The sequence below is a fragment of the Pseudorca crassidens genome, chromosome 1 (genome assembly GCF_039906515.1).
Source record: "Pseudorca crassidens isolate mPseCra1 chromosome 1, mPseCra1.hap1, whole genome shotgun sequence".
NCBI classification, from domain to species: Eukaryota; Metazoa; Chordata; class Mammalia; order Artiodactyla; family Delphinidae; genus Pseudorca; species Pseudorca crassidens.
This window is the reverse complement of record NC_090296.1, coordinates 76174985-76190719: the sequence shown is the minus strand read 5'-3', so window position 1 is coordinate 76190719 and position 15735 is coordinate 76174985. Positions and strand designations below refer to the sequence as shown.

The window sequence follows — 15735 nt, the reverse complement described above, 5'->3', positions numbered from 1 at the left end:
GAAATCCCAACTACAATACAAAGTTTTATTTAAATAAGGAAAATAACTATTGTACAAATATTACTCTTCAGGTGCAGCCTGCAGAGCCATGGCTACGGATGCTTAGGTTTAGAAGTACTTCTATAGATTCTTAGGTTTAGAGATGATACCATCTGGATACCTTTGCTTGAACCGGGCAACCACATCTGGGTCTAGTAGGTGGATCCCATCCAGTTGGTTTCCAAGGGTGATCCTGAAGCATGGGGAAAGATGGGGCAAACCAAAAATCCTGGAATTTAAAGGCTTAATACTGTTAAAAGATACGTACTTTTTATTAAGACTGCCTATCATCTCATTGAATATTCGTGCCAATTCTTTTAAAAAGATCTTACTATTAGTATAGTATATGGTAGTATGGCTGGTTAGAAATTGGGCACAGATTCTGGTGTTAAAAAAGGCTGGATCTGTACTAATTAAGGGTTAATAACTTATGTTTAACCAGGCCTACTTCACAAAGTTGCTGCTGCCAGTGAGTATCCTTTGGATTAGTGAAATGCTAGCAGCACGTCTTTTAAAGCTCTACTAACAGAATGAAAAATTAAAATTGTTGACAGATTTCACAGATTCTCAGTAACCACCAGGGGGCTGATTCAGTACATCCCATAGAATAACAAAGATCTTTAGGTTGTAACAGTGGAGACCTTAAGAGCAGCGGTTTAAATCTTAAAACCTGTTGGGTTCCCAATGAATGTTGTTGGTTGCTTAAGAATCCTCTGAAGCTCATTTATAGACTAGTGGAATGTGAGGTGAAGCTCTACTAACTTCTGTCCTTGACCATAAACAGTTTTGCCCTTGGGGGCTAGCATGTTCTCTGGTCACCTTACCAGTTCGGTTGCACATTGTGTGGTCGTCCAAATAACTCAATCTTGCGAGTGCCAGGGGACAGTCTTTCAATCATGCCATAGATTTCATCCGGTTTATGACTAGTGGAACGAACCTAGGAAATAAAAGCTCTAGCTACTTTTAAGTTACCCAAGATTGAAATTCTAGCCCTTTCCATTTATGTTTATGATCCCAATGAGAAAACCTGGGATAAGAATATACCTGACTAGAATAACTGAGAGCAGTTTTAAAATGTGCATCTTTGGATGCCTGGGCAAAGTACATACCTCAGCTACGATCACATCACAATCCAGACCCTGGTTGAAACCTTGGGGATTTCCTTTGACACCAACCTGCTCACCAGAGAACAGATTACCTTATGAAACCCCAGCATTTGAACTGTTTCTCAATAAGCAATCAAACAATTCCTATTTTTTGCTCCACCTATTGAATTGGGCCCCACTGCTGCTCACCAAGCAGTGTTCCTTCCCATGGTTCAACCAATGACCTGTGCGGCCTGTCCGAATGATGCGTTGCAGTTGATTTGTCTTCACCCAGATAATTTCATCTACCCGTTCGTAACTGTGGGGTATAAGAAAAAGAATTGGAGCTTTAATCAGGCTTTCACAGTTTAGGGGTGGTGCCATCTGTTCTACAGAGGCAAGGAATCACAGAATACGCTGAAAGAAAGGAACACATATCAACTACAGTAATTATGTACTTATTTCCCTCAAAAGAAAGCAACACAATGATCGTTACTTACCCCCAGAGGTTCAGACATTCTCTGCCCAACTCCATGGCCCTAGAAAGAAATAAAGGTTAAACAGCTATTTCCATGCCCATATTTCTTCTCCCTTCAAGATACATGTGTTGTCTTCAGTAGACATTCAGTGAACATGCGAGACACCATTAGGGCAACAGAATGGATCTAAGAATGAAAAAATAAAACTTAGTATCTATTCTCAATGACCTTACCTTTCACAAGCAACAAACGTAGAGTTTCATAGACTTCATGTGTCATTTGTGTTATAAACAGGCATTAGATCTCAGTAGGTAAAAAAGGCTGACTCACTTATATATTTAATAGCAGGGCTAGGAAAACCCAGGATTTTATCCCCACCCAGTACTCACTCTATACTATATCTGCCCATACCTACATATCTTTGAACTGCATTACCTGCCTGTGACCCAGAGGAAGAGAAAGCCATCATCCTGCAGTACTGGTATGTTGAGCCTGCGCATCTCATCATCTGTCAGGGTCCCATAGGGCAGCTCCATGTGAATATCCCAGGGTGGGTCAGCCATCACAACTGCAAACTTGCCCAAGATACTGACGTCCAGGTAGCGGATATCACAACAGATCCACTGCATGAGGTGGTATTTGGTCATCTTCCCTTCCTTTACTCTTAGATTCATGGCCCCAGTCCCTCTTTTTACATTTGATTTTCCTATTCCCTTAGATGCGTATCTATCCCACTCCATTCCCAATCAGCAGGGCGGATTGGTGATTTATGCCCTGCTTTCCTACATGTATGGCTACCCTACTAAGATAAAGGTCCTTAAGTTGAGGTAAGTTTTCTGAGCAGATAGGTACCTGAGGTGGGAAGAGTCGATCTGCATTGGAGTCACCTCCAACGCTCTGTGTAAGGGCAAGCTCCTGGCTTGGTGTATGGTCTTTGCTTCCAGGAGCTTCAGAATCCATGCAAGCATCAATTTCATAGTGAACATATTTGCAGGTATCCATGTGGAAACATGTGTTAAGGAAAGAGCAGTCACCTAATGACTCATCAGTGTGTTTATTGATGATCCGTCTGGGGAAATAAAAAGGGAGAATTGGAATCAAGATGGTGTTCCAGTTAGATGCCGCAGTTCGAGGTCCAAATTGTTGCAAAATTTCTAGTCTTTCACTATCATTAGAGCTGCCTCCACAAGTTTTCAAATAAGGAAGGCAGGTGACATTAAAATCTGTAATTTACACTAAAGAAGAGTTTTAATTCTTCTCTGAGCAAAGAGTTAACTTCCTTATGACAGGAAGGAAGGGCTTGCTAGTTAGAGCAGAATAAAGCACCTACCTAACAGCCCAGGTTCCTGTTTCTCCTAAGATCATCCTTCTTCCAGAGAACTTTAACTTTCACTGGGGCTCGGAGACAGAGATGTCTTGCTATTGCAAGAACAGAGGGGCATTTTTTTCTTTAAATCTCACATCGTTTTGGGAGTGCAGCCTGTATTCCCTCCCATAGAACACTACTTCTGAAAGTTTACCTTCAGAGTCTGGAAGTCTTAGACAAATCATATTAAAACCACTTAATAACAGGATTAAAGACAGAAACCCAATAACCGGAAGAAATGTGCTTAAAAAGAATGACTGCTTCTAGGAGACCCATCCAACCCTCTCCCTCCCAAAAGACCTGAAGTGCAGCTTGCGACAGGGCCGGTCAGCATCACTGGCTTTCATGCACTCCTCCTTGGTTCCATAGTCACAGAACTCTTGCACTTGAGCCCGACCTCGTGAGCGAAACTTTTCAACTATGGATTGTTCCTTGGCTGTTGTAGTATTCAGTAGCTCTAGGATCTCCTGACTAACCTGTGACAGAAGAAACCTTGGTCTTAAAAGGGTCTGTAGATAAAATTAGCCCTTAAACCACCTCTGCAAATTCTACTTGACATCAATGTCCTATGAGGGGTCAATAGACTAAGTTAATACGGGAAAATTGGAGCCCTAGGAGAAGAGATGTGTCATGGGTTTAGTCCTTTCTCACAAATGTGCATTTGGGATGAAATTAAAATATAAGAAGACTGGTTCCTACTGCTAAGCATTAAGCTAAACTCCCCTCCCCAGGAAAGCATTCCTTCCAACCAAAACCACTTACATTTATTAGGTACTGAACCAAGGCACAGTGCTAAGCACTTTAGTGTTTAGCTCAGAGCCTATGCAACAATCCTATAAGCAGGGGGTGGGGGAGCAGTAGGAAATGGATAACTATTGTGGGTCCAATATTTAATAGACTCAGAAACCACTACAATGCCATTCCACATTGTACAATCAATTTCCATAATTATTGGTCCATATGACTATCTTCCAGTATTCGTCCCCTCTATTACTATATTTGGATTCCTCTTCTCAAGATCTGATGATTCTTCCAAACAGATACAATGAAAAAGATTCTCTAAATCCGAGTTTCCCAACATTGGTGCATTGTTTACATTCTGGGCCAAATAACTCTTTGTCGTGTGGAGGTTGCCCTGCTAAGACTGTAGGATGCTTTGCAGCATCCCTGGCCTCTACCCACTAGATGCCTGTAGTGCTCCCGTGCTGTGACAAACCAAACATGTCTCCAGACATTGCCAAATGTCCTCTGGGGGTTGCGAGGGGGGTAAAATCATCCTCAGTTGAGAACCACTGCTCTAAACCCTGAATTCTAAGAACTGCTCTTCGCCCTCGGGGTAAATTCCTCTCAACCAAAGCTAAAATTCAAAGTACATGTGTGAAAGCATTTCCATCTACCCCTACCTTCTTGCTCTGTTGTTCCTTAGTAGATTGTTGGTTAAGAAGGCTCTCTATCTCCAGATCAACATCTGAGGCAGCATGTTTCCTTGACTTCTTGGTTGGCTCCTTGGCTACTTCTGATGCTGAAGAGGCCAAACCAGAGGCCAAAGAGCTAGCAAAGGCAGCTACTGTGGTCGAGTCCTGTTCTGCACGCCGCTTCTGCCCTGTGATAGTCCCCGCTACCTCCCCAGAGCCCTTTTTTTCTGCCACAGCCCCCATCATGGCAGACAGCTTGGAATGATCAGCGTAGGTCACAAGAGTGGGATGTGCATCATCTTGTAGGAGACCTCGCTTTACTTCAATCAACTCCTGAGCTGCAAACTTCTGTAGGAGGCTTTCCACCCCATCTTGAGTGGCAGGGGCATCTGGCTAAGGAAGGAGGATGGGGGGAAAGCATTAAGACACTGACCATGAACTGAAGAAAAACAGTGGTAGTTCCCAACCTTGTCTTATCTGGTCATTACCGTGGAGATGGCAAGACGGATGGACACAGCATCAGTGGGCAAAGTTAGCGCCAGATCAGAGAGGTGGTGTAGCAACTTCTTCTCTAATTCAGGGTCTGTAGCTAGTTCAGGAACTGCTGAAGCCGTGCTGGGCTTAGGGCCACCAGAAGTGGGTGCAGTAGGCACTGGGCTGTCACTACGGAAGGTTGGAGACAGTGCTGCCTCTGGATTCCGAAGATCTAGGAGTGAAGAGAAATGAAAATGAAAAAGGGCAACCATTGTCAATGTATACATTCCTCAGGAGTCAAGTTCTCCAGCATTCACAACACACAGTTCTTTCATTTCATGAAGAAAATTCTCTGACCAGATTTAGCACTAGATACCCCTTATTAAATCACACTCAAGCATTCACTGCTTTGCCAAGATAATCCTGGATTTTCTGGGAACCACTTACCTTTTCTCTGTTGGGTGAGAGGTCTTTTCCTAACTCCTTTCCTTGCTGTGCTTCAAAGAAATAAATTAGCAGCTTGGTAGATTTAAATGTCCATACCACCTCCCTTTAGTCACTCTAAAATGACAGCTGATATAATCAACCTGTAAGCCAGGAATATTTTCAACAACCTACACTGTGATCAAATCTTTTTGAAGAATTGAATATGAATGAATTAAGGCCATTGGACATCAGAGGGTATAAAAAATGACAGGAGGGATTCCCTGGTGGTGCAGTGGTTGAGAGTCCACCTGCCGATGCAGGGGACACGGGTTCGTGCCCCGGTCCAGGCTAGGCCCGTAAGCCATGGCGGCTGAGCCTGCGCGTCCAGAGCCTGTGCTCCGCAACGGGAGAGGCCACAACAGTGAGAGGCCTGCATACCGCCAAAAAAAAAAAAAAAAAATGACAGCGTTGGGGGTTAGAATGATGCGACCTTTAAAGTGAAACACAAACATTTTATAAAACTGCTGAAGCCCTGGTCACCAATGATATTTCTTGACTATATTTTTATCACTTACTCTAGTACTTCACAAGCTGGGTAGCCAACATAACCTTGAGAAGAGTTAAGAAACTCAAATCGGGACAAAATATTACCTTTGGGAGAGCCTAATATCTGTGATTATTTAGTTAAAATACAGATGAAATATTAAACATTCAGAACCTGTATTGGAATTCCGTTAAATACTATATAAGTGGGCCACTAGTTTACATTTAGAGATATTCTGGTTACTTAGAAATTTCCGCTCTAATGGAACTAACTTTAGTAAAATTTAACTCAGAAGTCTAAGGAAAATGGAGCTGAAGTATACCAAACACCTTGGGGGAACAGTTACATTTTAGGAAAATAACTTATACCCTACATGGAAAACAGACTCCACAATTCCATACTAGCTAGAAATGTTAAATAATTGCAGAACTTTCTTTACCTTGCTTATGTATGATTCTTTTATGTTCTGCTGGATCTCAGACTAGAACTTTTTTTAAAAAAAACCATAATCCTATTTATTTATTTATTTGGCTGCGTTGGGTCTTCGTCGTGGCACACAAATACCCTAACAGACATCATCTCACTGAGGAAAAGCACTGATTTTGCTCCAGTGTTAATGTCAATAAGTTGAAAATGTACTTTTTATGATTAACCTGATACTACCAAGAATATAATATAAACATTTCTTCTTCTTACAGAGTTTTCACTTTCTCTGGTAACTAAATTTATATGTTCTTTGAGTCATGTGTAATTTTTCTTAAAGTAAGCAAGAAGTCTATGAAAAGAACCACTTTAAACATACATTTTCAATCCCTGGAACTGGATACAGACATTTTTTTTCTCTTTGGTTATCTGACTGATCACTTGTTTTAATACAGTTCTTTTAAAAAACAGCCTGTGATTCTGGTTATGAATCCTTGTGTTAGTAACACCTCCTAGGAGTATTCTTTTCATGACATTCAGGACACTGAAGCTGAAAATACCTTTTTAAAAAAATACCTTTTTCAGGTTATTGGGAGGAGGAAGCTCACGTTTAATATTTTGGAAAAAATCTAACAGCTGATTAATGCAACTGTTATTTATAAATGGGCTTTAGCCACTCTGTGAATTCCATGAAGTCACTACAAATTTGGGGGAAAGACTCCAACGTTTTATCATTCTTAAAATGGGTCACTGGCAGAAAATCATTAGGAATCCTTGAGCTCCAACTCCTTCAGAAAGTATTTGTTCAGTTATTAATTCAGTATATTTACTGAGTGCTTCCATTATGCTGGTAACTATGCTGACACTCTGCTTCTAATCTAATGAAAAATTTAATGTGTTGGGCTCAGCAAAGGAATACTTAATACTTGAGTTCATTCTTTGGTTAAGAGCTCCGTTGAAGATAAACAAAATACTAGCTTGAAGACATAAAAATATGGCTGCTCTACTAACTTGCTGATCCCTAAAACATGTCAACATCTATATTCACATCTTCAATCCCATTGATGAAATACATTGAGCAATTCACATATTTATTAATGTGCTAAGCCTGGCCAAGTTTATTTTGTTTCAGTTAAAATTAAGTAAATATTTATTGGAAGGGATAATCCTCACTTCAAAAATCTGTACTTTACTCTATGGAAAACAGTACGGTTGTTCCTAAGAAAACTGAAAATAGAATTACCATATGATCCAGCAACTCCACTTCTGTTATATATCCAAAAAAGCTGAAAACAGCATCTTGAAGAGATATCTGCACAGCCATATTCACAGCAGCATTATTCACAATAGCCAAAAAGGTGGAAGCAAGTATCCACCAGTGGATAAATGGATAAACAAAATGTGGTACACACATACAATGGAATATTATTCAGCTTTAAAAAGGAAGGAAATTCTGACACTTGCTACAACATGGAGGAACCTTGAGGACATGCTAAGGGAAATCAGCCAGTCACAAAAAGACAAATACTTTATGATTCCATTTACATGAGGTATCTAGAGTAGTCAAACTCACAGAAACAAAATAGAACGGTGGTTGCCAGGGCCCGGGAGGAGGGGAGAATTGGGAATTATTGTTTAATGGGTACAGTTTCAGTTTTGCAAGACAAAAAACTTCTAGAGATTGGTTGCAAAATAGTGTGAATATATATACATCACACTATCAACTATACATTTTAAAATGGTTAAGATGGTAAATTTTATGTTATGTGTATTTTGCCACACTTTTTTAAAAAGTTGTACTTTAAAAACGCCCAGCTAACAAAGGTCTCCCAATGATTCTTGGTTCATAGTATTCTGCATTCATTAATGACACAAATACATTTTAGTTTACTCAATATCCTTGTCTTTTAACATTAACCTCAGAAGTAAACAAGTATCAGATTTCAGTAATGCTATAAAAATCTAGATGTGGTAAGAAAATTTTTATTTTCTGTGAGAAAAGAACTGACTGAAGAAAAAAAACTTTGCATATGGCGCAATGTTTGGTTAATACCAAAGTGTGGTTAATACCATGGAGAAGTGAAGTGGAATTTCTATTAATTAATCCATGATAATATGACTTGCACTTCTTCTCCTACTTACCCTGCCTTCTTACCTTCCCTTTAATTGTCTAAGTCCTACATAGCCATAGAGACCAAATTCCAAGTGCCAACTCTTCCCTGATGCCTTCACTGGCTAAACCGACTCTTGTTACTTCTACCTTCACTGTACTCATTGTGGAATCGATTCATTTGGCATTTTACATATGTCATATTGTATTTCTGACTCTTCCTTTATCCCCAACTAAATTTTAAACTCCTTGAGGGCAGGGACACTGTCTTTTGTCTAACTGGACTCATGTACGCTGTAGACACTCGATAGATGTTCATTCATTATGGTATAAGAGTCCTGCCAGAGCATCTTCTAGTTCCAAGGGCCAGACTACAAGTGCATGGACCTAATATATATTTCAACACAAGATTTACAGACGGACTCGAGTATACTGATATACAGTGCAACAAGCTACACACAAGAGCGGTACGGATTCATTATCCTTGTAGATCTTTGATTTGCCTTAGATAATTCAGGGCTTGTGCTGGGGATGTGGTATGAGTAGCACTTAACCTTTTGAGGTTCCTTCAAGTTTTAAGACTGTGACACAGGAGAAAACGGGAGGGGAGAAAAAGTTTAAAAACAAATGTTTTCAGATTCCTGCTCAGTGTGTAAACGTCTAAGACAATGCCAGTTCCTCTACTCGTTTAGCAACACCGAGTGCTAACTCTGCGAGGGCCATTGAGCTGGGCACTGTGGATATAAAGGTTCCGTACTTGCTCTCACAGCGCCCCGAATCTCAAAAGACATGACCACTAAAAAGCAATTGCTATAACCGAGAAAAGAACAAAGCGCCACGGGAGTAACTAAAAAAAGGGACTTGCTGCTTCGAGGGATCGGGGGCTGAAAGGCCTAGCAAGTGAGACGCTCTCAGACTCAAGAGGAGTCAACCTGACGCGGGGAGGCGGAGGCTTCCGGCCAGGGAAAGCGGAACCGGCGGAACCAGGGCCCAGGCTGGGAAGGAGCCGCGACTACTTGCAGCAGGGTGAAGCGTCTGTGCTGCTGAGGTGGGGGGAGAAGAGTACCAATGTATGAAGGCTTAAAGAAACGGCAGTTTGGGGAAAGGCACCGGCTCGGGAGCTGTGTTTTTCTCCAGGGTTCCCTCCAGCCCTCCCCGGCTAAGGCTCGGCCCCAACAGTCCCGCGCCTCACCCAAGTGCCCCGAGTCCTGCTTCCGCCTCCGCTGCAGCCTCTCCCGCAGAGAATCCAGCTGCTTTTTGTGGGCCTGGATAGAGCTCCACGTGTCCGACATTTCGGTCTCGCAGCCCAGACACGTCCCGAACCAAGGGCGACTGCCTTCCACCTCTCAGCCCTAGTTCCAAGAATTATTCAACTCTCATGCGGACACCCGAAGCCTAACCGGAAAGAGATGCCGGGAGACGCACTGGACGGAAAGTCATTTCCGGTTTTGCTCTCCCTTTGAAGCTGAAACGAGAGCCAACTTAAGTGTTGGCGGAATGGCGGGTATGTTTTTTATGGGAATTCTTTCACGCTTCCGGGTGAGGTGAGGCTGTGGTTGCCATGTTGGTGCCTGGCAGAGCTGCCATGTTGCTTATAGCCGCGCATGCGGCCATGTTGAATATTAGGAAATGAGTTCGAGTCGTACTAAGACAGCGCACGCGGGGCAGCGTATGTAGTCTAGATTTTGGAAATGAAGGATCACTAATTTCTTTTGACAGTTTGGTACTAACATACCTTTGCCACTGAAGGTGTAGCTTCATGTTCCCGTGCACTTGTTTACAAAAATATAGCCATTACGCATGCATATTTGAGGGAGGATAACTGATGGAGCAGAGATACTATAATGAGTCTACAAATACATATTCTCACTCTTCTTGCTTATACCAAATCTACAAGTATCATGTGTAATACATTAAAATAGAGTCCTCAGGGAATTCCTTGGTGGTCCAGTGGTTAGGACTCTGCGCTTTCATTGCCAACGGAACCGGTTCAATCTGCGGTCGGGGAAATCAGATCGCAAGCTGCTCGGAATGTATGCATGCATGCATAAATACATACATACGTACATACATACTCAGAAGGAGGCACTAGGGGGCTCCTGAGGTTCTGGTTGAGCTGTGTTTCTTATTCTGAGAGCTGGTTGTATGAATACGTTGTTTGTGAAAATTAACTGAGCCAAACATTTTGGTATGTGCACTTCTCTGTGTAGTAAACTTAAAAATTTCGTTTTTTTAATGAGGTTCTCTGAATGGAAGCATTTGAGAACCACTGATTTATCAAGCCTACGGAACGCCAAACACTGCCAGAAAGAACAGCTTAAGGCACGGCCCCTGCTTTCAGAGCTTCCGGTATGGTAAAGGAGCTATGACCCAGTTTATTGATATTGAACCATCTTTACAGACTAAGGCAGCACCGAGCATAGACTTAAAAAACAAACGTGATTGCAAAGAAGGGAGGACTCCAAGCCCAGATGACCCTTTGGCAAGGAGGTGACATCAAAGTTCAGGCTTGGAGTGACAGCTAGTACTTCAGTAGGTGAAGCTATAGGAAAGAATTCCAGGCTAAGAACATGATAAAAGCAAAGGTCTAGACTAGATGTAGAAAAGCATGATGCGTGCCGTGCTGACCCAGATTAATTTTGCTAGAACACAGAGAATTATTTTTGGGAATTTGGGAGAATATTTGTTTCCATATTTGAGGCTAAATTGCAAAAGGTACATGTTACCTGAGTAACGAGCTTGCAATTTATTCAGCATACAACAGGGTACATTTTAAGGTTTGTGAATAGGGAATATTTTAGGGAATCTGGTGTTCTGGTTGAATTGAGATGGGGAGAAAAGTTTAGAGATAGGGAAAATAATCAGTAGCCTATTGTAACTGTTTGATGATAGGACCTTTAAGTCAGAAGCTATCTATGTATAGTAATGGAAAGGAAGGGGTGAATATGAAGGGAGACTACTGAGAAGAAAGATGTATGTGTTTTGGAATGTGGCAGTTTCATTAATTTATTCAGAAAATATTTGAGTGACTACTATGTGCTAGGTACTGTGGAGATTTAGTAGTGATCAAAATATCCATTTCCATATCATTTTCTGAATTTAAATTTACCTAGTAGATAATTTACATTGTCTTTTTCTATTTATTTATTTTACTTTAATTTTATTTTTGGCTGCATTGGGTCTTTTGTTGCTGTGCGCAGTCTTTCTCTAGTTGAGGCGAGCGGGGGCTACTCTTCGTTGCAGTGCACAGGCTTCTTATTGCAGTGGCTTACCTTGTTGCAGAGCACAGGCGCGTGGGCTTCAGTGGTTATGGCACACGGGCTCAGTAGTTGTGGCACACGGGCTCAGTAGTTGTGGCTCGCAGGCTTAACTGCTCTGCAGCATGTGGGATCTTCCCGGACCAGGGCTCGAACCCGTGTCCTCTGCATTGGCAGGCAGATTCTTAACCACTGAGCCACCAGGGAGGCCGCCCTACATTGTCTTTTGAGATGTGTACCTTTATATATGAGCATTGAGATAGAGGACACAGAAATGAATATGGGCTCATATGAGCATATCTGGACATTTAATTCTCAGGATTATACTTAATTAGAAGGAAAAAATTCCATCTTGCTCAGCTGAAATACTCTTGGCAAAGTTGGCTGATGTGAAATCATAAAAGACTACTTCCAAGGGCCTGCTCTACCTAAGGTTTTTTTTTTTTTTTTTTTGGCAGCAACCTGCGGCACACGGAACTTACCTGACCAGGGATTGAACCCACATTCCTTGCAGTGGAAGGCAGAGTCTTAACCACCAGACCGCCAAGGAAGACCCTACTTAACAGGTTTTGCTTCCTTTAATAACCTGGGTCTAACAACTACCCTGAAGAGAGTTGACAAGGGATGCTTTGCACTTTCATTTGGGATATATTCTGTGTGGCCCTATGTTTAGACACATGTATTATTACTGAAGTAAGATAATCCCATTATTGCTCTATTAGAGAACTGTTAGAGTTAACTGTTCACAAATCTGAATCCCTCACTTGCTGTAAGATCACTATTTCTTTCAAGGTCCTTAACACATAGAAATGAAATACATAGAAATTATATAGCAGTAAAATTAAATAGTCTTGGGAGAGAAAGACAGTACTGGATATAGCTTTGTAGAAGATGAAGGGGGTTGATTCATCTTAAAGACAGATTTCCACAGGTCAACCCTTAAATTCATAAGCATTTTCGTCTAGGAAAGGAAGAATTTTTCTAGTGGAAGAGATTCAGTCTCTGGTAGAATTCGAGGTACCTAAGACCTGGATTGCCTCCTCTCACCTACAGAGGAAGCCAAAGAAGGAGTACAGGTACTCCTTAAAGTCAGCCAAGTTAAGACCAGCTCCCAGAAGTCTTTGCTTTCATATTCACTTTGGATAAATTATTACAGTAGTAAATTAGGCAAATTTTAGGAGCACAGGAGGGCCACTTAGCATGATCTGCTTATAGAGGGATTTTTTTCTAGACTCCTCAGGACCAGTTTTCAGCTCATAAGAAAGCCACTGCTTTCTTGTGTGCCTACTCTTAGCCAGTCTGTATACAACCCTGAGCAGTACAGGAAGGAGGAAGGAATCTCACCCAGACCTCTTCTAGTCAAGAGTGTAAGCCTAGTTGTGAGTAGATGAGTGCTGCATGCACTACATTTCTGAACTTTTCCTCCTATCTGCTGTGGTCGACTTTCCAGAGTTAGCCACAACAATATTGGCTCCCATCCCACATGCCCTTATGCAGTGTGCCTTTGCCACTCTTCCCGATAAGAGGTAAAGCTTGTTTCCCCTCCTCTTGAATCTGAACTGGTTTTCTGACTAGCTTTGGCCAAGAGAAAGTGGCAGAAGTGATATTCTTTGAGTTTCAGAGTCTAGGCCTTAAGAGGCCTTGAAGCTTCTGCTTTTGTCGTCTTGGAGGCCTAGGCCTTCATGGAAGTCCAGTTATCCTAATAGCTAGACCATTTGAAGAGAGAGTGAGGGAGAGGGAAAGGGAGAAGGAGAGGGAGAAAAAAGGAGTGAGAAAGAGACAGAGAGAGAGAGAGAAATCCTAGAGATTGAAAGATATCAAAAAGAGTTCCTGGAGAATGAAAAACTCTAAGAAAATAGACTGCAGTATTCCAGCCATTCAACTGAGGGGCCAGAGGTGAGTGAGGCCATCTTGGATCCTCCAGCCCGAATTGAAGCTGCTGAGTGAGCTCAGCCCTCACCACATGGAACATAGACAAGTCATCCTAGCTGAGGCCTGTTGGGACAACCCATGGACTCACAAGCAAATACATAATTATTGTTTAAGACACTAAGTTTTGGATGGTTTGTTACACAGCAATGGGTTACTGAAACATCCACAGTATTGACCAAATACTGCACTTCGTAACTGGTTCTTTGGTCAAAATTTTTTTTTCTTCACTTTTGTCCTTACTCATTTTTTTAAATTATATGATCAAAAGCAAAGTGTCCAATGGGATTAGCAAATCTGTTGTTAAATTAAACATTAGAAAAGACAAGGAAATGTAAAGGGAAGTCAAAGTTGGGTCTAATGGAGAAACGCTCATGTGAGTTAAGTTTGTTTTGGGGATCAGGAGACGGATGTTCCTTGATTTACTGAGAAGTTCCAGGGACGGTATCCAGAGTCCCAGGAGCAGAAATCTGTGAGAGATGAAAATGTGCCAATAGAATTGAAACCTTTTTTTGGGGTGACACAGGTTGAAATCTGGGAGAAGCAGATGCTGAGAGAGTCAGGAGTCCAAAAGTTTTATTGGGAAGTAACACTTATAAAAAGAAAAAGGGAAGAAAATGGGATTGGGCAGGGAGAGCTGTCCAAAGCTGTCAGTGATGCAGACATGACAGCCTCTGCCAGACCACTGGAGAGTTCCATAGCAAGAATCATTCATTAGTCCCATGTTCCCTGGGAATGGCTAAGCCCTGTACCACCCACCACCTTGCTTAGCCTTTGACCAGGGGTTTGGAGAACAGTAGGACAGCTAGAGGCTGTCAGCTAACCAGGTTTCTTGCAGCTAGGTAGCCAGTTCTTTCTTAAAGGGACATCTCTGAAGTAGCACACCTCTGTATCTGCCAAAGGGGACTTGACGTACCTTATGTAGGTTTTTATATGGTAACTGCATTGGTTCTTAGGTTGTCATATGGATTGTTAATATATTTCAGCATGGTTATTAGGAAAACTGAATGTAAGAGAACTGTACGTCCCCGCCCCCTTCTCTCTCTTCGTAACATGAGTTAGTTATTTCCCTTTCTGGAATCCCACAGGCCACTGTGTCTATCACAGTATTTACTACCATGATATAAAAATATGTTTTCATTTTTCTTCTTCCTTGACTGAGCCCCCTTAGGGGCAGAAGTTTGTTTACCTTTGTATCTACCCAACACTTGGTCTCTGAAACAAAATAAATCCTCAAAAATTAACTGAATGAATGAGTGAGGAAGCTGTCTCTTGCTTCTTGTACTAGTGATTTTTTATCCATCTAGTTTGAACTGAATCCACTATGTATATTTCAGGTAAAGCGTTTCGCAAGCTGCATTTCTTGACATATTCATTTCAGCAGGTTAGAGTTAAATTCACCTTCCAAAAGGATGATCAAATGAGAAGTGCTTGAGAGTAAGAAATGGTGGGGTTGAGGGTGGAGATTGGAGGGGACTGCAAGAAGGAAGAAACTGAAGGCTCTAAGAGAGAAATAAACTAAAGGTGAAGAGAGAAAAGTAAAAGTTGTAGGTCAATGAAAGAATAAAAAGCAGGAGAGGAAAAAGAAGAATGAAAAGGAGACAGAAGGGAAAATAAAGTAGAGCTATGAAGGAGTGGGGTGGGGAGTCCAGCTCAGTGCTGACCTGCCCAAGGAAGCACCCATTAGCAGAAGCCCCACTGACAGCTGTTACCATAATGGGAACTGGCATCTAAAGAGAGGGCAAGTCTAGTTTAATTAGTTAAATGGCATTATCTATGTCCAGTGGGGGTAGGGGAGGTAAAGGGAATAGAAGGATTGGTGACCTACCTCCTTCCATAGGCTGAAAAGAAAAACAGATTTATAAAGCTCTGGTAAGGAATTAAAGAGACAGGAGCTGTTTCTTCTCCAGCCGACTTCACAAGATCGCCATGTCCTATTCACTGGTACCTTTAAAGCAGGACGGGTTTAAAGTTGCCTCCAGGAGGCAACTAGAATCAAACCTCTGTTCTTTACCTTGAATCGAGCCAGTAGGTTTACTCACCTTTCCCTTCAGTCTTCCAGCCAGCCTCACCACTTCAGGAGTCTTTAGTATGTAACAGAAAGCAAGCACCATTCCTGACCACTGGTGGTTAGCGCTGAGACTGGGATTCTGCCGACCTGGGTTCTTAATGCAGTTCTGCCACTGAT

General features: G+C 41.9%; 1 protein-coding gene and 1 long non-coding RNA gene across 7 annotated transcripts in view; one reads left to right on the top strand and one right to left on the bottom strand.

Annotated features, from left to right (window-relative positions):
• Nucleotides 1-11: 11 nt before the first annotated feature.
• Nucleotides 12-9790, bottom strand: METTL3 (methyltransferase 3, N6-adenosine-methyltransferase complex catalytic subunit). The gene is made up of 11 exons (XM_067740954.1): nt 9554-9790; nt 4873-5090; nt 4373-4777; nt 3270-3445; nt 2456-2672; nt 2039-2226; nt 1625-1663; nt 1335-1443; nt 1149-1214; nt 864-976; nt 12-232 (listed from the first exon to the last, which is right to left on the bottom strand). Exons 1-11 carry the CDS (start codon nt 9651-9653, stop codon nt 121-123), a joined length of 1743 nt encoding a protein of 580 aa, XP_067597055.1. The 5' UTR covers nt 9654-9790; the 3' UTR covers nt 12-120.
• LOC137226346 (uncharacterized) overlaps nt 9732-15735 on the top strand; it is a 68129-nt gene continuing 62125 nt past the window's right edge. For 5 of the 6 annotated variants that reach the window (XR_010944323.1, XR_010944325.1, XR_010944320.1 and 2 more), the window contains exons 1-2: nt 9732-9865; nt 12077-12184. This is a non-coding gene — a long non-coding RNA (uncharacterized lncRNA). Of the gene's footprint in view, nt 9866-10601; nt 10711-12076; nt 12185-15735 lie in introns of all 6 variants that reach the window. The other variant, XR_010944322.1, reaches the window with a different exon arrangement.